Source organism: Asterias rubens, chromosome 3, assembly GCF_902459465.1.
Source record: "Asterias rubens chromosome 3, eAstRub1.3, whole genome shotgun sequence".
NCBI classification, from domain to species: Eukaryota; Metazoa; Echinodermata; class Asteroidea; order Forcipulatida; family Asteriidae; genus Asterias; species Asterias rubens.
The window spans coordinates 15,299,230-15,321,701 of NC_047064.1; the positions used below are offsets into that span (position 1 = coordinate 15,299,230).

Genomic DNA, 22,472 nt, shown 5'->3' on the forward strand with positions numbered 1-22,472 from the left:
CACATATTGCAACTCATGTTCCTGTTGTTATGCTCAGTGCCCTTATTAATACTCATAGTATCCTTGTGCCCTAAACGTGATAGTCTTATGATAAATCACAGCGAGAAGCGGGGAAAAATAATACCAAGCACTGCGTGTTCATTTCATACAGCTCGATCACGAGATTTAGTTTAGCAACAACTCATAGTAACAATACAACAAGACGATGATACGCTGACGATGATCATTGTTTCGAAAAGAAAGAAAACAATCGAATACAATATAATAATTTTCACCTTTCTCGAAATTTTAGGAAGCTGAAATATGAACAGTAGTTATATCAAAATTAGCACACCAAAAAACAAACATGAACGAGGACTCCTCAATAAAATACTGTCGAGAGTACGGGGTCACCTTGACGGCATCGATCTCCATCCACTTATGGTTCCGGCACAAAGTACGAGACAAGCTCGGACCGTTGGCGTCTCACACAAAACAGCTGCCGAGGACTTGAAATAAGAACGCCAATAAAGCCTAGAGGTAAAAAGACAGAAAGGGACACCTGCCCTGAAGACCTCGCCATCCCTCACTGTTGTCGGCCTACTTTTCATGCGAACAACGTGCATGATGCTATTTGCTATAACCCCAAGGCATTTAGATGATAGATAGTCGTACACATGTTGAACGACAATTATGCATCTTATCCGTTAAGCCCTCGAGCAGTAAATTCACGCACTGTCTTTGACTACGCAGTGTATCAGAAAAGCCTCATTTCAAGGATTGGTCCCGAAGAAAATGCCAATGAGTTTCACAAAATAAGGAGTAGCAAAATTACATACCATTCGTTTACCCGGCCATTATAACAACCAAAAAAACGGTTCAATTAAAAAGAAGGGGAAAAAAAAAGACAAAGAATAACAAAAAGGGAAACAGTCATTGGACAATTCTCATTCGATAATGTGAGCATCATGACATTTAAATGGATCAGAACAAAATCGGTAAGTTTCACTAACATGAGCAACTGAGTACCACTTAGGCAGCAACAAAATCATGTCAATATGGGAGAAAAATTAATATGGGAAACATACTTTCAATTATTCCTGTTTTTACTGGAGTTAATTGTATAAGTTATTGGTCTTTACAGCGTGGAACGACAGCTCTTCGAATTTGCTACCAAAGTCGTATCCAAATAAAGGAATGTTACAAGTTGATGTTACAAGTTGGTGTTATTATTCAAGCGAGTCCTTTCCGCCGGAATAACATCCCGCTGCTGCATTTTTTAATATTTGAGCAACTTGCGGTTTGATCAAATTACATTCCTGTGTGACTTATGAAGAGTTTGAATGAGGGATGAATAAATGCAAGAACCATGACTTAGTGTGATCCATGGATATAGAAGGCAGTTGAAAGAATGAATGCCTTCTGACTGTCAACGATATTGGCCACATTTTTGACTCCCACAGTTGGCATTTATACTTGTGTGGACCATTATATTCTACTTTTAACATATCTTTATAACCATGCATTTCATAACAAACGGTTTCAAACGCTTTTTATAGACCAACTCGTCCGATCCAAGGCAACGTGTTCCTTTAAACTGTCACATTATTATAAACCATAACCAATGTTTTGTAATCTTTGCACGCCACTAATTCAACAGATCAAGTTATATCAGAATTACTTTTCAAATGATTCTCAATGATTGTACCTACCGAGCGGGTTATCTGGACTATCAGTCGGGTCGTGATAAACCTTGATTAGGAAAAGCAGCATAATGATGAAAATGACAGAAGTATTGAAGTATGAGACGTAGAAGGTAGCGCCCAGACCTCCAATGAATGTGTATGTTCCTATAACAGCCGCTAATGCCATGGCGGCTAGCTCCAAGCTCAGACCATCCACTAGACTCGTCAATACAGCACATCCACCTTTAAAATAAACAAACAAGTTAAACATTTAATCATATAAATATATAATAATCAACAATATTAAAAGGTGATTCTTTTTTCAAATAGCAACCACGAAAATAAGGAAATTTTTAGGAAGGTTTAAAGGCAGTGGACACTACTGGTATTTGTCGAAGACTAGCCTTCACAGTTGGTGTATCTCAACATATGCATAAAATAACAAACCTGTGAAAATTTGAGCTCAATCGGTCATCGAACTTGGGACATAAAAAACTCCCTTGTAATACGAAGTTGTGTGTGTTTAGATGGTTGATTTCGAGACCTCAAGTTCTAAATTTGAGGTCTTGAAATCAATTTAATTGAAAATTACTTCTTTCTCGAAAACTATGGCACTTCAGAGGGAGCCATTTCTCAAAGTGTTTTATACCATCAGCCTCTCCCCATTACTCGTCACCAAGAAAGGTTTTATGTTAATAATTATTTTGAGTAATTACCAATAGTGTCCACTGCAAATTCACTTGGTAAAGAAGGACTGCATCTCTGGATAGTATGATTGTTTTTGAAAAAATACTCCTTTGGAAGTTGTTATGGTATGGAAAATGTTCACTCTAAAATGTTTTGAATCTGAGACACGATTAATGCAGGGAAGGTTTCTAGAGGTCCTTTCGCGAATGCTGGGGCTAGAGATGAGGTAAGTACCCGCTGTCACTTCGGCCAGACAAGGAAAGAATCGGTGTTCGCTGTTTCATCAATAAAATAAGCTCGAAGTTTCACGTGTGACTATTGCTGTATTATGTCTTTGTAATTATGTTATTGTCCTCTACATAAGTAGTGTTACGTTTCAAGCCTTGGCGACCTGTCCGACCGGTGTATAAGTCGCGACTATTGTTTGGTTAGCCAAATTGCGATACTGTTTTTCAACGTCTCGTTTTAAGAAAATGGACACTATTGGTGAATGTCAAAGACAGCCTTCCAACTTGATGTATCTCAACATGTGCATCAAATAACAAACCTGTGAAAATTTGAGCTCAATTGGTCGTCGGAGTTGCGAAATAACTATGAAAGTAAAAAATCGGTTGTCGAAGTTGCGAGATATTAATGAAAGAAAAAACACCCTTGCCACACGAAGTTGTGTGCTTTCAGATGCTTGATTTCGAGACCTCAAATTCTAAACTTGAGGTCTCAAAATCAAATTCGTGGAGAATTACGTCTTTCTCGAAAACTATGTCACTTCAGAGGGAGCCGTTTCTCACAATGTTTTATACCACCAACCTCTCCCCATTACTCGTTATCAAGTGAGGTTTTATGCTTATAATTATTTTGAGTAATTACCAATAGTGTCCTCTGCCTTTAATCGTGCCGCCACGACTACTGTACACACATTCGTGACTACCTGCTTGGTAAACCAATTGTGTCACTCATGACTATTTTACGACAACATAATTTACTTAAAAAACACAAATATAAGTGAGAAAATCATTCAAACCTTTTAGCGTGAATTTTACTTCATTGCGCCTGTGGCAAACAATATGCCGCAATGCAACTTAGGCCCATGCAAAGGGACACGTTGCACTCGACTGCGCTATACAGGCGTTTGTATGAAACATATATAACTTTATGAAGATGCTTCAAAAGTAGAGAATAAAGATCCACACAAAAATAGATCGAAATTGATTTGTTTTCGTTTAGATGGAACTAACAAGGTCCCCCATTGTGTGCGGTCAAACATTTGATTCTAGAAAATGGCGGACTGTTTTAGTTCGAGGTATGTTTTTGTAGATCATTATATTCTACATTAAAAACATCTTTTCAACCATTATTATATTAAAACAAACATGTTTACAGAACAAAGCGCCAAATACAAAGGCAAAGTAACTATTTCATAGTATATTGATAAAAGTATATAAAAGAACATTTATTGTTGCGAAATCTTCGGTGGCGCAGATGGGGGTCTTAGGTTTTCCATGCACCTTTTGGGATGTTTCTGTGCGTCATTTTGACCTCTGGAAAGACACGACTCGTCCGGAACCATACAAATTAATATTGTTCATACCTTCATCGTTTTATTTTGTCATCTTAAAGGGCCAACTAGGTATTATTGGGCAAGTATGACGAGAAAGATTGTCTAAAAGGAAAAAGATAAACATCAACGCCCGTCACAAAATATCATCACCTTAATAGTGAGTTTAAAAACAATCAAGTAATGTGATTTGTTGATTATGGAAGGGCGGAACGCGATCAAACATATCAAAATGTTATTGAACTCATTGTTTGTTATTCGAACCTGGGATTTAATATTTGTTTTGCCCCATTTATTTGAAAGCTATGGATCGTTCCTGCAAATCGAACGGCCCACCAGCTGTGGCCCTTGGCGTGTAGCCCTTGCGATACGTCAATGTCAACGACGTTAGGGAAGGTCATCAGTAGAGATCACGTTTCTTCGTGGGGTCTCGTCATGGTTGTTATAATTACCCAAAATCATCATTAACATAAAAACCTACTTAGTTACGAGAAATAGGGAGCTGTTGATAGTATAAAACATTGTGAGAAATGGCTCCCTCTGAAGTAACAAAGTTTTCGGGAAGGTTATTTTCCACCAATTTGATTTCGACACCTCATAATTAAATTTCGAGGTCTCAAAATCAAGCATCTGAAAGCACACAGTTTCGTGTGACAAGGGTGTTTTTTCTTTCATTAATATCTCGCAACTTCGATGACCGATTGAGCTCAAACTTTCACAGGTTTGTTATTTTATGCGTATGTTAAGATACACCAAGTGAGAATACTGGTCTTTGACAATTACCAATAGTGTCCACTGTCTTTAAACAACGGAACGATTTGAGGATGTAACAAGTGGTAGGTCTACTCTTACCTAACATGAGCATTGCAGTCACAATGACATTAGTCAGGAGTGCAAAGAAACAAAACACAAGATGAGTACGTGGTCCAAACCGTGCCTTGATTACTTGCAGAAACGTCTTCGCACCTGGGGCTCTGGTTTTCATTTGGGCAGAAAGAGAAGCGAAAAGTAGAAGTGGAATTGTAGCTCCAGCAGCATACCAGAATGGTCCACTTATACCCGTCTGTAAAACAATTCAGACACATCAGTCAATAGACCCTTCCCTTGAAATATGTAAATTGCACATAGCGCGTGCGCACTAACGTTTTGGTTGGCGAAATGAGGGAACATCGCGCTGTTTTGTACACGGCTATAATGGGTGCGTGACGCAGACGCGATTGCGCGTCTGCTTAGTGCACAACTCTATGGTGTTTGCCAACCAACAGGGTCTGTACGCATGCATGAATGTAATTAGCACATTTCATGGGAATGGTCCATTGCACGAAGCTCATTTCATTCTCAGGTTTGCTTTTGTGTTACCGTATAAAACTACGTCGTTTTACTACGCCATTCATATCGGTGCCTTCGTGGCTCGATGGACAGCACTATAGAACTGCTATCTCAAGCGACTGGAAACGGAGACCACGTTGGCCGAAATGTGCTCAACACGAGAGCCTTTTACAACTTGATTGCGGTTCTTTTTTTTCTTTTCTTTTTTCTTTATAAATCTTGACTTCTGCTGCCAAACCGTTAGCATAAGTCCAAACTAATCAGAGGCAACGTAGGTCAGCGGGTCAGCATACATAGGGTGCGTTCGTTTAGCTTCCCTGGGTCGACCCGGTGTGTGGCGGTTTTTTTTCCCCAGGACGAACGTGTGCAGATATAATTACCCACGTTCGTCCTGGAAAAAAGAACCGCCACACACCGGGGTCGACCTAGGGAAGCTAAACGAACGCACCCATTATTGATATGCACACTGCATGAAGGAAGAACAACAGGAATCCACTTCGGTTTCGTTTTTAATGGTTTTTGGGTAAGATGCATTACTTTCTATTGCATCCACGCTACCTTTGGTGTCAAAGAAATAGGCATACAGTGTAAACATACGAATTGGATACATTCAATGTAAAACACGATGAAGACTAGGATCCAGACTAAACCTACCGCTGTTGCAACTGCTGATGATTGCAGTAGGGTTGCTGCCCATGTCCATTGGGACACCACTGTAGTAGCAGTCAGTCCAATTGATACTTGTCCTCCAGCATCGAAATCAGTGTCCAAATTTGCCTGGTTTTGTAAAAAAAAAAAAAATACATGTTAAAAAATCTTCTTCGCACTATAGTGTGTATTTTCCCTGTTAACGACACTAATGATACGCTTACTCTTAAAAAAAAAAAATGCGACCATTTGTGGACATTGTAAAGTCATCTGGCAATTGAAATAATCAGAGGCTTAAAATGTACATTAAATTCACAATTTTTCTGCAAATTTTGTCAAACTTTAGGTGGTCATGTTTTCTTAACATTGAATAGTTAAAGACTACTCTGCCATTTCGTAATGGGAGGGGCTGCTAATAGTATACAACATTTTGAGAATCGGCTCCGTCTGCTGAAGAAACGTAGTTTTCGAGAACGAAGTAGTTTTTCGTGAATTCGATTTTAAGACCCCAGAATTAGATTGTGAGGTCTCGAAATCAAGCATCTGAAAGCACACAACTTCGTGTGGAAAGGGCGTTTTTTCATCCATTATTATCTCGCAACTTCGACGACCAAATTTTCACAGGTTTGTTTTTTATTTCAAATCTTAGCGAGAAGACATGGTATTTGACAATTAAAAATAGTCTACAGTGTCTTCAAAGTCTTTATATATACGTTTGGTAATGACATTTCATTAGAGTCCGAACGGCTCTTTCGCCGTGTCGAACTCAAATGATATCCGCAATTCAAAGAATCGGTGACAAACGTCGAATTCATTAAAATAGTTTGCCGCACTTACAGTAATTCAGAAAGGCGACGCAGAAAACCGTTGCTGAAGAGTAAGCTGTGAGACTTATGACAAAATCATAGTGACACTATTCCTTACATTTAAGTTTTGTCATTTTACCGTCGTTGGTGATTTCCGCTTGTCGTTGCGTTCATCGAGTGTCAAACAAAATATCTTAGTTAATTCTGAAATCTCTAAATGATGTTGCAGTCAGAATTTACTTGCCATCCCATCCTGAACTACCCACAGCTACGGAGAACCTTAAAATGATTAGATAATGCACATAAAACATGTTTCTGAAAATTAGATAATGCACATAAGCAAAAATTGCGCATGCGTATTTCCAAAGAGCATCGCCCGACTGAAAAAAAAAACATTTTGCACAGGGTTTGCCTCTTCGTACGCCTGTTATTGTTTTTTGAGCATTGCGATTTGACGGGGATGCAGATCAACAAAGTCAAGATGAGATGGTCACATCTAGAAAAGATCCACATTAATCAATTTGGCGCCGTTGACTTAAGTGCAGATTCTCTCAAATGGACTTTCGTTCAGTACTTTTTCGTACACGGCAGATGGCGAATTTAATCAACGCCGTTCGTTCTGAGCGCCAATTTAAATCACGGCAGTGGCATTCAATTCAATTCAGTTTATTGGTTCTGACAAGTAAAAGAATTCCCCTCGTTAGATGTCATTCACAAAATAATTACACACATTAACAACAAAATATGCTTAATGTAAATTAGACACATTTTAAAACATCTTAGCAGAAACTATTTATTATCTGGTGTGATTACTGAGGAGACGTAGGGTATATAACGGTATGAAAGAGTTTTGGTAACTGCATGCTTGTTTTGTATCGAAGCGACTGTCATGGTCTACCTCTCCGGTCATTAGTAATATTTAAAGACACTGGACACTATTGGTAATTGTCAAAGACCAGTCTTCTCACTTGGTGTATCTCAACATATGCATAAAAAAAACTGTGAAAATCTGAACTCAATCGGTTGTCGAAGTTGCAAGAAAATAATGAAATAAAATAACCTTGTCACATGAAGTTGTGTGCTTTCAGATGCTTGATTTCGAGACTTCAAATTCTAAACTTGATGTCTCAAAATCAAATTGTGGAAAAATACTTCTTTCTCGAAAACTACTCCATTTCAGAGGGAGCCCGTTTCGCACAATGTTTTGTACTACCAATCTCTCCCCATTACTCTTTACCAAGTAAGGTTTCATGTTAATAAATATTTTGAGTAATTACCAATAGTGTCCACTGCCTTTAAGTGTATGGTCGATTTTACTTTTGACCACATCTGCTTCACATAACCCTCTCTTTACAAGTTTCATCCAGGTTTTCCATTTTTTTTTAGGATTGTCGGTGCTTGTTACATCATAATTTCCCTGTACAATGAAAATAATTTAATTCACGCAAAATACATAACTCGAATAACATTTGACCGCTGACAAAGGTTACTACAACTAAACTGACTGTCAACTAGTTTGCCCAGTGCCCTGTCAAGTGACTGGGTTTAGTATATTAGCTAAAGAGTCCCCTCTCTTATACCTGAAAATCAAACACAATATCTGTTACTGGAGAATGTCAAACAGGAGGCATCATCTTTGATTCTTTGGATAAGGGAGTTTATGCAGGTTCTTTTTGGACTGAAATAAAAGGTGCGTTCGTTTAGCTTCCCTTGGTCATACCCGCTCTGCACCGGTGCGTTCGAATCGCTTTGACGTCATTCCAGGGGCTCACCCAGGTCAGCCCTTAGTGCCCTGCATGTGGAGTGGGTCACCTGGGGGCTGGGCCCAGGTAAACGACGTCACGAGAGCGGGGTGTGGTCGTTCGTTAGCTCACCTGAGTGAGCACCGCGGAGTAGACCCAGGAAAGCTAAACGAACGCACCCAAAGATCCAAAGAATCGAAGATGGCTCCATGCCTTGTGTTTAAGTTTCCCCAATAATACAGTTGTTTTATCGTGCGTAGTGCACTACCGCTCGTTCAAATGTTGGCAGATCTCGTGAATGAAACTCAAAAACAAGATCGTGGACCGATGTTGTGGGCTGGTATGCAAACTGAAGGAGGTAAATGCATAGGGCTTTATTAAGTCTGGTGTTATGACTGAATTGTGTTATGCTGGCTGGTACTATAGCATGTGGCAAAGTTGTTGGTTTTAAAGGCAGTGGACACTATTGGTAGTTGTCATAGGCCAGTCTTCGCACTTGGTGTATCTCAACATATGCATACAACAGTGAACCTACCTGTGAAAATTTGAGCTTAATTGGTTGTCGCAGTAAGGATTGCGAGATAATTCATTCATTTGTTTTTTATTCCAACTTGGAACACACCCCTTAACCCCGGGGAGGGTTACATCAACATTTTAAACCTGAATTATTTTAATACACATTGGTAATAATGAATGAAAAAACACCCTGGTCTCACGAAGGTGTGTGCTTTCAGATGCTTGATTTTGAGACCTCAAATTCTAAATCTGAGGCCTCGAAATAAAATTCGTGGAAAATTATTTCTTTCTCGAAAACTACGTCGCTTCAGGGAGAGCCGTTTCTCACGATGTTTTATACTATCAACCTCTCCCCATTACTCGTTTAAGACCAAGTAAGGTTTGATGCCAATAATTATTTTGAGTAATTACCAAAAGTGTCCACTGTCTTTAAACTGACATCTGAAAAAGGCTCTTTATAGCAAGTTGTCGTGCGCAGAAATAAAATCAAAGTTTTAGTTACCGTTTTCCGTTTGGTCCAGTTGCTTTATTTTGATTGCCTTATTTAAAACATTTGAAAACATCCCTTCCTCTATTGAAATTGGCAGGTCATCCAGTTGGCGTAATCCATCACTAATCAAGGTATGCTGGGCAAACAAGCGAGCTTTTATTTTGGTTAAGCGGGACGGAAGCTTTGCCAGTTTGTCATACAGAGAGTCCCAAGATATTGGTAAGTGTATTGATTAGATCTGGCGTAAAGGAACGAGTTCAGATCCTCTAATGTTTGAGTTGTAATGCCATACCGTACAGACGATTTTGCTCTGCGAGTTGCCATGAGAACATGACAAAATGTTCCTCGATTGCTTTCATACGCAGGCAATATTTCCACATGCTGACGTTAAGTACACGTAATTTGGCAAAATACCTTGTTAAAGCAATTTGTGTTGATTACTATTTGTATATCTGGGGTTCCAAGTTGTGGTTTCTATCCCTGCCTTTCATCTCTGTGGACTTCAGTTGAAATCCCAGCTCAGACCGGAGCCTTGCATGTAGATTGGGTCTCAGTCCCTCCGATCGGTGCCCCCGGGTGGACACTATTGGTAATTACTCAAAATAATTATCAGCATAAAACTTCACTTGATTACGAGTAATGGGGAGAGCTTGATAGTATAAAACATTGTGAGAAATGGCTCCCTCTGAAATAATGTAGTTTTCGAGAAAGAAGTAATTTTCCACGAATTTGATTTCGAGACCTTGGATTTAGAATTTGAGGTCTCGAAATCAACCATCTAAACGCATACAACTTCATCTGACAAGGGTTACTTTTCTTATATTATTATCTTGCAACTTCGATGACCGATTGAGCTCAAATTTTCACAGGTTTGTTATTTTATGCATATGTTGAGACTAGTCTTTGACAATTACCAATAGTGTCCACTGCCTGTAAGTACTGTGAAGGCGGAGCGGCTTCAAGGATGAACGATTGACGTTTCCTGTAATTGTGTATTCCTTGTTGAATAAGCACTACAAATATAACGTACATTAAATATCAGGGTCGGGCCAACACGACACCATAGGCGTTGTTCTTCATCCAAACACAACAATTGGAAGGTTTGGTTGTATCACTGAGATTTACTTGTGGAAATAATAGTAGCAGGAATCTATAGAGCGCCGTGTTCAAAGGCTAAAGGGATAACTGCCATAAAAATAAACTAATTTGATTTCACTCTACGTGCTGCATGGGGAAGGGACTCATCTGGGGCCTTGAGTTTTTGAATAGTAAGTTTGATTTCATGATTTCAGTTGATTAGATTAGCCAGATTCTGTCATAAAACAGCAAGGTCTTATTACAATGCGACTGAGTACAGCTTGAGACTACCCATAGTGTGAACTGTATTCTTTGATGAAAGCCTGCTAGTTTCAATGGCTTCGTTCTGTTAAAATGAAACAGATACAGCCTATATTCACCATCGAGCTCAACATACATCCATTCCAAGTTTCTTATTTTGAAACGTCAAATGAAAATGAGCCCTGGCAGTAAATAGCAAAATCCATGCTACACAAAACGTATGTCGTTGTTTTGTCAAACGTCGTGATTACCCCATGTGTTACTGTTAACATTTCCATGAATGAAATCCAAAAGAGACAGTGATGCAATCAACCTTTATTAGATCCACTTAAAAAAAGCTCTCTCAATAAATAGAAACGAGAAAAACAAGTCACTTTTAACAATTTCTCCCATTTTAAAATGATGGTATTGTAATAATGCAAGGCGGCGTCTTTGAGACAGCTTGGTATGTCATTTAATGAGCAAAATATGTCACCTGGGCTCACTACGGCAATTTTGAACTTGAAGTATAGTTATTAATTAGTAGAAGGAATTAAACACTCTGTGTAGGTTTGCCATAAATAATATTTTCAAAAAGTGGTCAGGTCACAGTATGGTGTGATCCACTTTCAATCACTCGGGGTGCTTTCTTGAACGTTTATCTTGAACATTATCTGGTTGTGCATGGGCAGGAATAACTTTTGGTTAAAACAAACCGTTAAAATACATCCGTGTATAAAGGAACAATAATGTACATTATATACTGTTTGGATAGGTCTGTTTATTTTCAGCATTGATCATCTTCCACTTCGCTTCCAGGCTGCCTCACAAACTCTCACCTTTTCAAAATAGATCCTACGGACTGCAAATTCTGCCCACACATTTTCAATCCAAATCTTTAACTGTCCTTGTGTACAATTTTGAACTGAACCTAATATTTAAAAAATAAAAAAGTAGTCACCATTTATTCTCATTCACCAGCAGAGATAAACGGAAACTTTAATTGTAGAATTGCATTGGCGATTGCATAGGTTTTCACTCCGGAGTTTATGCCTCGTTTTGAGGCCGTTGTGTATTAGCAAACCCTGGCGCCCGGTCTGCTGTGAAATAGCCACAACTCGCGCTTTAATTTAAAATGCAATTCAACTAATTCTATTAAAGAGTGCCAGCATGTATCGTGCGTTTTGTTGTTTTCCCCTTCCTGTTTTCCCTTCTAAAACCAGCGATTTCGTTATTAAGGTTGAAGGACACTCTTAACTACCATAATTATATTAATTAAACGATCCTGTAACGACTCTCATTAAAAACAAAGGTAGCATTTAATGACTACCTCTTCGGTTGAGCGTGACAATCAAGCTACACACAATTATAATTAGCATCGTTAATAATATCTAATATACTATTTATTAGAAAAAGAAAAAAAATGGGGAAAAAATAACAATAAATCTAACTGGGAAATTCAGCGTTTTGTTAATGTTTACAACTTAACAAGCAAATAAAGTTTCAATTTGAGGGATCAGTGAGCACATCTTGCTAATTTTTCTTTTATTACAGCTAAGTGCTCTGGAGATTATTATTATTTTAAATCATTTTGTTGTCTGAACGTTACGATGGAACATTCTAGTGGTGAACCTTAACCATTCAGTTGTGGTCTAAAATTAAACCCTAAGTGACCGGCTCTACAAAAATGGGTATTAAGGGACAAAATAAGTAAATTTAGTTACATACACAGCTGAATTGGTGTTATTATAAGCTTTGTTTTGGTGTGGGTTTGAACCCTGTGACATTTTGCGTTTTGGAGATATACTGATATTTGCATATTCATACTTTACAATTTAATGAAAGTGCCTTCAGAGAGACAGCTCCTTAAACCTAGCAAAATTTAATGGAAGTTACCTAAAATTGATACAAAAACCTTTGTTTTTTCAACTAAAAAAAAAAAAAAAATGATATTTTTGTGAATAAAATATGGAAGTATTTATGCAATAGAAGCCAATAAACCAAGAAAGACAAAATCATGTTTTGAAAATACTTTCAGGATCTCAACATTGAACCCCTCTTTAAATGTAATTAGCATATCGTCCCTTTATACCCTTTTTTTTGCAGAGCGGGTCACCTGCTCTATGTTGTTACTTCCCTGTATATGATATGTTCCAACAAGATCAATGGTTAGGTTCAGTCATAAGAATCATAACCTAGTTCACCCACTTTAAAATATGGTCTGAAAAGTAGCAGTCGACTGTTTGAAATTGCCCATGCAGTTTCTTATTAGAAATAAGTTCATAGTTGTGCGTCACGTACACCCTTGAGGGTATAACTGTGACAAGAGACGACTGTTTCGCAACAGAAACAGAGAGTTATTGGCAGGAATACCCGAAGGCAGCTTCTTTGGCTATTTCACTGCAATTAAACTGGAAACCCATCGCCTACTTTAAAACGAGTACCTCACTCTAGCTAGAGTTAAAGCCGGAGTACGTAGGAAACCGGCCCCCTATTCGCCGTTTATCCCACATTTACTTGATCTGAGAAGACCATCCAACCAAAAACCAAGCTTTGTGGATAAATAATAGAAGAAACTGTACATAATAGTAAACGGTATTCATCATTAATAGCCATTCATAAATACCTCAGACTGTTTTGCTATTCCTATTGGTGGAGAGCGCGTCACGTGGGTGTGTATAAACCTTTGTTTATGACCGGTAAAAAGTGTTAATTCATGAGCGTGAATTGCGACTATGCACCTGTTCTTATAAGACAGTTTCTTCATTCCTATTGGTCGAGAGCAACGGCTGAAACAGTGTGCCACATCACGCGATACGCGCGACGCGCACAGCATTCCCTGATAAGGAGTTGTTTACCCGAGGGCGGCGAAGGGCTTCACCATTTCATAGCGGGAGGGTGTTGTGTTGAGAGAAATCATTGAAAAATTACAATTTTTTTACCATAAGTGTTGATGTTTTTTGACCGAAAAGGTATTTATGAATGGGAATCAAAGTGTGTTGAATCGGTTTTCAACTAGTGGTTTAAACCCGCCACACATTGATTCCCTTAATTGTATTTGTTGGTCTGCTCCATATAAAACAATGGGACTAGAAACAGACAATATAATACATACCACGATTTTGTCAAATAAAAAATAAAAAACATAAATATAAAAGTGGTTGAAACCACAGCAGTACATACAAGTAAATACACGTAACAAGAGGCGGTACGTGTCGACGTTTGGAACACTATATTCGTACATCGTTTTTATGTAGAAGTCAATGCACGCTAGTGATTGATTGACGGTGTCAATGCTCGCTAGTGATTGGTTGACGACTCATCAAGTTAACAACTTCGTTTTTACAATAAAGTTTTAACTTCTTTTTACAGTATGATGAAGTTGCACTTCTTCAAGGGAGAAAATGAAACAACTCTGGGGTTACAGAATGGTACGTCCTATACTATGATTCCAGGAAGCTTATTGTCAGCTCTGAATGCAAGAAACACTTTGAGCTGGCGACCGACACCCACCAAATAGTGCAATTACTACACAATCGATATACACGACATGAGGGAACTAGCGGAAACCCTTTGGCGGCTAAAGCATGGGATCGCTATAAGAGCAACCGATCTAATGGAATGATTGTTCATCTCCATTAGACACTAGTAATATTATTGATTCACTGTTTCAAAGTGTCAAAGTACTTGGCTTTGGAAAGTCAGGACTACTCCCTCAATACTCTTTATAGTTCAGATGTTGATGAACACCTCTGTCATAATAAAGTCCAGTCTATAATGCTTTTATATCAGACTGTCACCCAACAAACGATTCTTTGGAAAGTTGTCATAGGTTCTAATTACTTCAAGTGACTTTTTTTTTTTTTTTTTTTTGGGGGGGGGGTAATGGTTCAAACTGAAAAGCGACAGAGCCTTCCAATAATAATTCCATAAAGACACACATATTGTGGTCCAAACAAAAGTAAGTCACGATGCCACCTATATAGAATGTCCAATGCATTGCAATGGTATTTTTTGTGCAAGCGTTTTTCTTTTTTTTTTTGGGGGGGGGGGGGGCCAAGAAGTAAAGAACGGGTTTATAGACACTGGACACTATTAGTAATTGTCAAACACGTCGTGAAAGTGAAAATGAACGAAAACTGTTGGAAACTTACCGGGAAAACCGTAATAATTTAATATTCATACCGCACACATATCTGTTAAAAAAGACACTAATGCGCAAATAAATAATCGCAATAAAATTAGTCAAATGATCGTTATTTAAGGTGCACTGCGTCAATGAGATAGCCTTGGCACTAGACTCCACGACCGTGTTCCAATGAAGCGCACATCGGTGTAGCATAAAGCTAAACTAAGCCCGACTACGTGTATCAAAATAAATAGGTAGATACTACAAATAAACCCTCCGTTATTAATGAATGCATAATTAAGTTGTTCTGACAGTAGCAATTTTGTTCACTTGGCTGTCAGATCCCATTCACCGCTTTGTTTGCACATGCGCTTCTATACCTATTCGAAATTCTCCCCCATATCCTAATAAAAGAGCCATGCACAAGTTATTCCACTGTGCGCAAAGTCTTCAACATATATACAGCTTTTTCTTTCTTTTTTATCCCATACGCTTTTATAGTGATTAAATCAACACACAAGTTCTGCCTAAAAAGATCTCGTTTTTTTTTTTAAAACGTGATCAAATCTTAATTACAGATTGACATAATAGTTGGGTTTCCTAATGTTAAACAAAAAGCTTTATACATAAGTAATAACAGTGCTTGTTGACATTGTGGGCCTCAGCCTACCCATTAAAGGCACTGTGTGCACACCTTTAATGATTGTCAAAGACCAGTAGGGTCTATTTGATCCCACACCATATTCATACAATAACAACTGTAACAATTTTGATTAAATTGGTCATCGAAGTTGAAAGAAAATAATGAAAGAAAAAAAAACACCCTTGTTGCATAAATTTGTGTGCTTTCGGATGCAGGGTTTCAATGCCGGAAGTGTTCTATTATTCAGAGGGAGCCGTATTGTACGACAGGTCTCCATTGCTCATGACCAAATAAAAGGGTAAATTGTTAAATAATATGCTTGCAATTATGTTGAGTAATTAGTATTAACAATTAACAATAGTGTATTGTGTCCTGTTAAATATTGAAAATATGAATAAGTGGGGAGTTTTCTGCTTGAACGAAAATGTCAAGCCGTGAACTTTGCTGAATTTCATTTATAAAGTTTTCAATCAACAGTCATGTGGCTTTAAATAAAAGGGAACAAAAAGGTATCGACTACTTATTTCAAGGGCGTTTCAAGCAACGCAGGGTTGTTTTAAACGCCCGTGAAAAAACCAGTCGCTACCCTTTCATTTCCTTATTCAAAGTCACATGACTCGATTAACCTTTTTGGTTTAAAGGCGTAATAAAGTAAGAAACTCATCCGTTTCCGACGTGCTCTGTATGTTTCTACCTCCATGGTATGTACATGCAACATGTATGTGTACAATGTCCGTGTGTTGCAAGCCTATTTCCGTCAGTTTCCGGTTCCGTTCTTGCGCATGCGCGAATATTCTTGGTGCAAGACGTTCTGGTTTTCCTTTCACACACAGCGCGGGCAACTCACCGACAGCGCCCGCATCGCCCGTACTAGAAACGTCTTACATCAAGACTAGCGCGGAGTATCCGCTCACAACCGGTTGTAAACACTGGTCATTATTAAAGGTTTAAACACCCCCACGTGACGCGTTCTCCGCCAATAGGTATATTGAAACTGTCTGAGGTATTTTATGAATTGACTTTAACTGTATACAAAATTAGCTATTTCGAATCCAGCGTTTTTCTGAAAGATTCGCGAAAAGCTCTGTTACGTTATCACTTATGGCATAGTTGGGAGCTCCAGTTAGTTGCAGCTGGAGGTATGACAAAACGAACTCCCTGACATGACGCCAAAGCTATGTCATTTTAAAGGGTTTATATAACTTTTGTAGGACAAAAAACACAATGTCCACAGATTTACACTAAACTTACACAGTTTGAAGATAATGATAGTAGAAAGCTTCCCCGAAAAATACTATGTGTTGAGGTGCTGTAGTTTTTGTTTCGAGTAAAACAATGGCATGAAAATAATATTCGTCGTCTGAGACGAAAATTATTTTAATCAATTACAAACGTATTTTCATTACATTGTTTTACTCATTTCTCAAAAACTACAGCACCTCAGTAAGTAATATTTGAAGGGAAGCTTTCCACATCATCTTCAAATCCTGTAAGTTTAATGTAAATCTATGGACATTTTGAAAAGGTACCCAAATCCTTTAAAGCGCGCTGACAACGACAAGCGTTTTAGCTTTTCAGCACCTTAAGATTGGGGCCTGATTTTTTAATTGTTAATCACGAAAAAATCAGAAGTGTACACATATCAAAATTGCATGGTGAACAAACGCATTTTAAACAAGGTAAAATAGATTTTCCGTTAATAACATTTCGCTCAAGTAGCTGCTTATACCGTAATTATGATCGAACGGGTTTCTCTATTTAAATATTGTGCATATTTTTTACAAACGTTTTTCTTTTTCTATTACAAAAAATGTACGAACGCATATTTTCTCTTCATTAAATGTCGTGAAGAAAAAAATCTTTTTTTCTTGTTCTATTTAGTTGCTATTGTACATATTTTAATAGAACGATGTTAGTATTTTTCTTGAATATATGATACTCCACACTGAGGCGATGGCTTTTCTTTTATTGGATCGTTGATAATGGCTTGACCTTTAGGCAAGGAAATCCACGTATCCGTCGTTCGTGTGTGGTTAGCAATGCAAAATGCAAAATGATCACGCCAAGCAAGTAATGTAAATTGCTGGGCGGTTATTTTCAAATTACCTACTACGCACTGTGCATGACACTCTTGTCGTATCTAGAAATCAACTCGCAGACGAGAAGCACAAATCTCGCCTTCGGCTCGGGCCTTTCTCACACGGCAACGACCCTGCCAGTTTAAAACGGCCGTCGTCGCTGTTCTTGTATTCTCTTGATAATATTAGGGTTGTCTCTTCGATCGAATTTTGACATAATATTACTGTTTCAAACAAAATGAAATTGCAAATAATTTCTTTTAAGTGTGTCAATGTACGATGCTCAAAATAAATATTGGTATACAGTGCAATTGGTTTGTGCGATTGTCGATAAATGCCGAAATAAAGTCGGCTCCCCTTAATAATTCATTGTTTTACCAACCAGTTATTAAAAACCGTTGACAGATTGCTTTGTTTTGGTTTCTTGTAAAAGTTTTAAACTACCCGAGAATATACCTCATTCAAAAATACCTGGGACAGTTTCTCCATTTTAATTGGCTGAGAGGACATCACGTGGGGTGTTTAACGGATGATATAACTACTGCCCAAGGGTGTTTAAACACAGTTAGCCTATGTGTGGCCACTGAATCAGCATAATGAGTATACTCCTTTGAGCATACAACTTGGATTTCTGACGAACCTCGTTCATCACTTTGTATTTTAACCAAGCTAGCTGAATTTATCCCCGAAAGTTTGAGGGTTCTGAAGCTAGGTGGAAGTAAGGGGAGTTTATTATGGCTATAACTATTTGAGGCAATTTTTTAAACAAATTTTTATTAAAATTTGTACTTGGCCAAACAATCAAATTGTTCATAGTGAAAGAGCGCGAAAAGTTGAGTGAATGTCGTCTGCTGCATAATCATTTATTGTGGTGTCCAACATAGTTGCGTGCGCTTAGCTGTTATGAGCGGCAGAAACAAGATGTAAGTTCCATTAATTGGCCCATTAACATGGATATAAAATTACCAATAAATTTCGTACGCAGCAGAATTCTCAAATAAATATTTGCAGTTTTTTTTTACATTACGAAGGTAAAGCTATTTATGATTGGGAATCAAAGTGTGTTGAATTGGTTTTTAAACTAGTGGGTTAAACCTGCCGAGGCCGGGTTCCTTGATAATTTCACCTCGACTTCTCGGTAACATTATCAGGTCTCGGCGGGTTTAAACCACTAGTTTAAAACATTCTCACCACACATTGATTCCCATGTTAAAATTTAACTGAACGCGATGCAAAAGGAATTTAATTAATCAATTTTCATTTGTTTTAGAATGTTTGAACATGGCGTGGATTTCATCGTTGCAATCAAGGTGCACCACCGCAGTTTTTAAAGGAACACGTTGCCTTGGATCGGTCGAGTTGGTCTAGTAAACAAATGTAAGTAACCGTTTTTTATAAAATGCATATGGTTGGAAACATGTTTTAAAAGTAGAATACAATGATCCACACAAATTTGCATCGAAATTGCGTGGTTTTCCTTTTAACTTTGCAAACGAACACGGTCGGCCATTTAAGGGAATTGAAAAATTTGACTCCCATAAATATCCGACCGTGTTAGTCGACGAGGTTAAAGGAAAACCACGCAATTTCGAGTGATACTTGTATGGTTCATTATATTTTACTTTTAAAACATCTTTCTAACTATATGCATTTTATAACAAACGTTTACAAACGCTTTTCATAGACCAACTCGACCGATCAAAGGCAACGTGTTCCTTTAAAATGTAACTGAACGCGATGCAAAAGGAATTGAATTAACCAATTTTCATTTGTTTTAGAATGTTTGAACAGGGCATGGAATTCATCGTTGCAATCAATGTGCACCACCTGCAGTTTTTAAGTTGACACGTGTAATCCATAACAAAAAAGAATACAATGAGTACGGTTGCCATTGAGTTTCATTGGCTATAGTAAATGATCAACTTAAACAAAATAAACAAATACTTTCCCTTGGGAAAAAACCCGCAAGTCTGGGAATCGAAAGATTATGTGACGTCAAAACAAGGACGTATAAAAGCAAGTCGTGGGCCCACTTTGATGTTTCCACTGTCAATGTTTGGCCCAAGTCTTCTGTCTGGTCGTGATTTTTTCAGGTCAATATTCCAAACTTTGGGCCCAAGTCGTGAATTTGTCGGAGTCAATGTTTACGTTTTGGGGCACATGTGAACTGGAAACAAGAGCAATAATGATAACAGCTTCAATCACGAGTCGTGTTTTTTTGCCATCAATAATTGGGAATTGAAGCACAAGTCGTAACTTTGGTCATGAATATTGAATCGCTTTATGTTTGTTCGATGTCCCTTTATGACCGCAGTTTTCATTTAACTTACACATTAAAATGGCACACATATACATAAGCCTTGACATTTTGATTGATAGAACCATAGACGACACAACCATCCGGTTTTGGGGGTAGGGCCTTGCTGTTCTATATTATTGCCTTTCTTAAAGTGTTTCCATGTGGGTTCCAGGTTGAACATGGAATTCCACAGTGAGGTATATTTTTCCAAGTGTCACAAAATGGCACTCCCGGAAGCTCACACGTACATGTTCAATGTTGTCGTGCTCTTCCAACACAAAATTTAACTATGTATGTATATATTCAAGAATCTGAGTTTTAAAATACTTTGGTTGGTATTCACCTTTACATTGGTCTCTATTGATTTCCAGCATCGGCTAAGCTTGTACTTAACTGCGAATCAGTCTTAGTTGCGAGGTAAAGTGCGCTACATAGTTCTTTTCAGCACAGGCTACTCATTCCCTCAGGGAGCTGAGATGGTTTAAAGAACGATTTAAGACCCGGTAACCAGGGGTAATGATATTGGAAGCACTTTGAGACACCCTTTGGTTGTGAAAAACGCTATATAAAAACTGGTTATTATTGTTAATATCATTATATTATTTGGACCGACCCAAATTCAAAGGGCTGCACACGAAATAGTTTAGCACAACAAAGTCAAGCAGCCTTAAAATTGTGCACAACGCATAAAACGTAATAAGTCATGAGTTATGAGTGATGCTTCAGACGGGACCGGTCTCCACTAAAAGCATTTTATAGATAATTGCTCACAGAGGTATCCTAACATTTTTTGCTACCATGCCGGTCAAACCATCATTTGTAAGGCATCCTATAATAGCTTTGAGAGGTTATTCTTTCGCAGTGACAACGATAAAGTACTATTGTAACATTATATGCATTTAATCCTTCAAAACCAACTCGCAAAACAAAGTTGATATGAAATATTGGAGTACATAAAAACGTTGTTCCAAATTTTTTTACAAATAAGATTTTTGATAAAGCAACGATGAAATGTATTGATGAATTAATTAACTAACTACGTGCATAATGTAACATGTCCCATGACGTCACTTGCAGAGGGCGTTAAAACCTAAGCAAAACCTCAGCCGTCCGTTGAATTCTCATCGTCTGTCGAGTGTTCCAATTACGAAATGGTCTAAACATGGAGCAACCTGCCTATTCATTCCAGGATCCGACCCTCCACTGGACATTACTATATCTATGGATGTATCTCTTAACCCAGGTCCCTCCCAACAACCTGAGCGACCTCTAGAAAGACCTCAGAACTCATATTTCACATCAATAAAAGTGGGGTTACTCAACACCAGAAGTATTGTTAACAAACTTTCCGACTTCGAGCTGTTTATTATGTCCAATGACTTGGATATAGTTCTCGTCACTGAAAGTTGGCTCAGCCCATCCATCAACGATCACGAAATTGTGCCTCAAAACTTTAACATCTTTCGTCGTGACAGAAACCGTAATGGCGGTGGAGTCTTCATAGCTGCAAAACCTTCTCTTTTACCCAAAACTGTTGCAATATTCCAGCATGAATCTTTGGAAATCATCTGGATTGAAATATCTACCAGCAGGGGAAAACTATTATTCGGCTGTTGCTATAGACCACCTAGCGCATCTTCACAATGGCATGACCTTTTTCAGGAATGTCTCAACTCTGTTTTGGGTATTAGCCAAAATTACCTGGCTATCTACATCTGCGGTGATTTTAACATTTCTTTTACTTCTGATGAACCTCTACAGGGACAGCCAAAAGTCTTACAGGATAGCTTGACAGCATTGGACATGGATCAGCTCATTAACTTTATCACTCGACCCAGCCCAAACCTACCCTCAGACGGTACTACAATCGATCTGCTTTTTAACAATCGACGTGAACTCGTAACAGGTATTGAACAGTTGCCCCCTCTTGCCTCAAGTGATCACAACAGCATCATTTTCTCCATTTCATTGTTGTTCTCATCGCGAAGTTGCTCTCATTCGTCCTGGCAGTGTCCAAGATGAACTTTGAAGGTTTAATGACCTGTCTATCGAACACTCATTGGGACTTGTGTTTTAATGATTTAAGTGTTAATGAATCTTGGAATAGCTTTTGCGATTTTTTTTTTATAGCTTTTTTTAGAGACAATGTGCCCATTATTACACTTAAGGGCAAAAAACGCTCCCTTTGGATATCTAATGAAATTGTTCGGCTTAGTCGTAAGAAAAAAAGATTGTATAAGTCAGCTCTTAAAAATCCTGGAAATCTGCAAAAGTGGACTTAATATAAGCAATGTCGTAATTCGCTCAAGTACTTGGTTAAAAAATCTTTTTGTTCTCATTTTTCAAAACTGGCTTCTAATGTTAACCTCAACCCTAAAAAGTTCTGGTCTTTTGTCAATAGCAAGCGGTCCTCTCATGTAGCTCACAGTTTTCGCATTGATAATGCAGATGTTTCAAATCCTCAGGTGATCTGTAATAGATTTAACAATCTTTTTAAATCTCATTTCAGTACTCCTGATACACCCATTGATTTGTATAAGCATCTTCCTGAAGGTTGTGGGGATCACGT

General features: G+C 38.1%; 1 protein-coding gene across 1 annotated transcript in view; it reads right to left on the minus strand.

Annotated features, from left to right (window-relative positions):
- The window catches only part of LOC117288290 (urea-proton symporter DUR3-like), a 39,889-nt gene that overhangs the window by 12,442 nt on the left and 4,975 nt on the right, over positions 1-22,472 (minus strand). Inside the window, exons 2-4 of the mRNA XM_033769084.1 lie at positions 5,890-6,012; positions 4,759-4,969; positions 1,692-1,907 (exon numbers count right to left, since the gene is read on the minus strand). Coding sequence (XP_033624975.1) covers positions 1,692-1,907; positions 4,759-4,969; positions 5,890-6,012 — 550 coding nt within the window. The remainder of the gene's footprint in view (positions 1-1,691; positions 1,908-4,758; positions 4,970-5,889; positions 6,013-22,472) is intronic.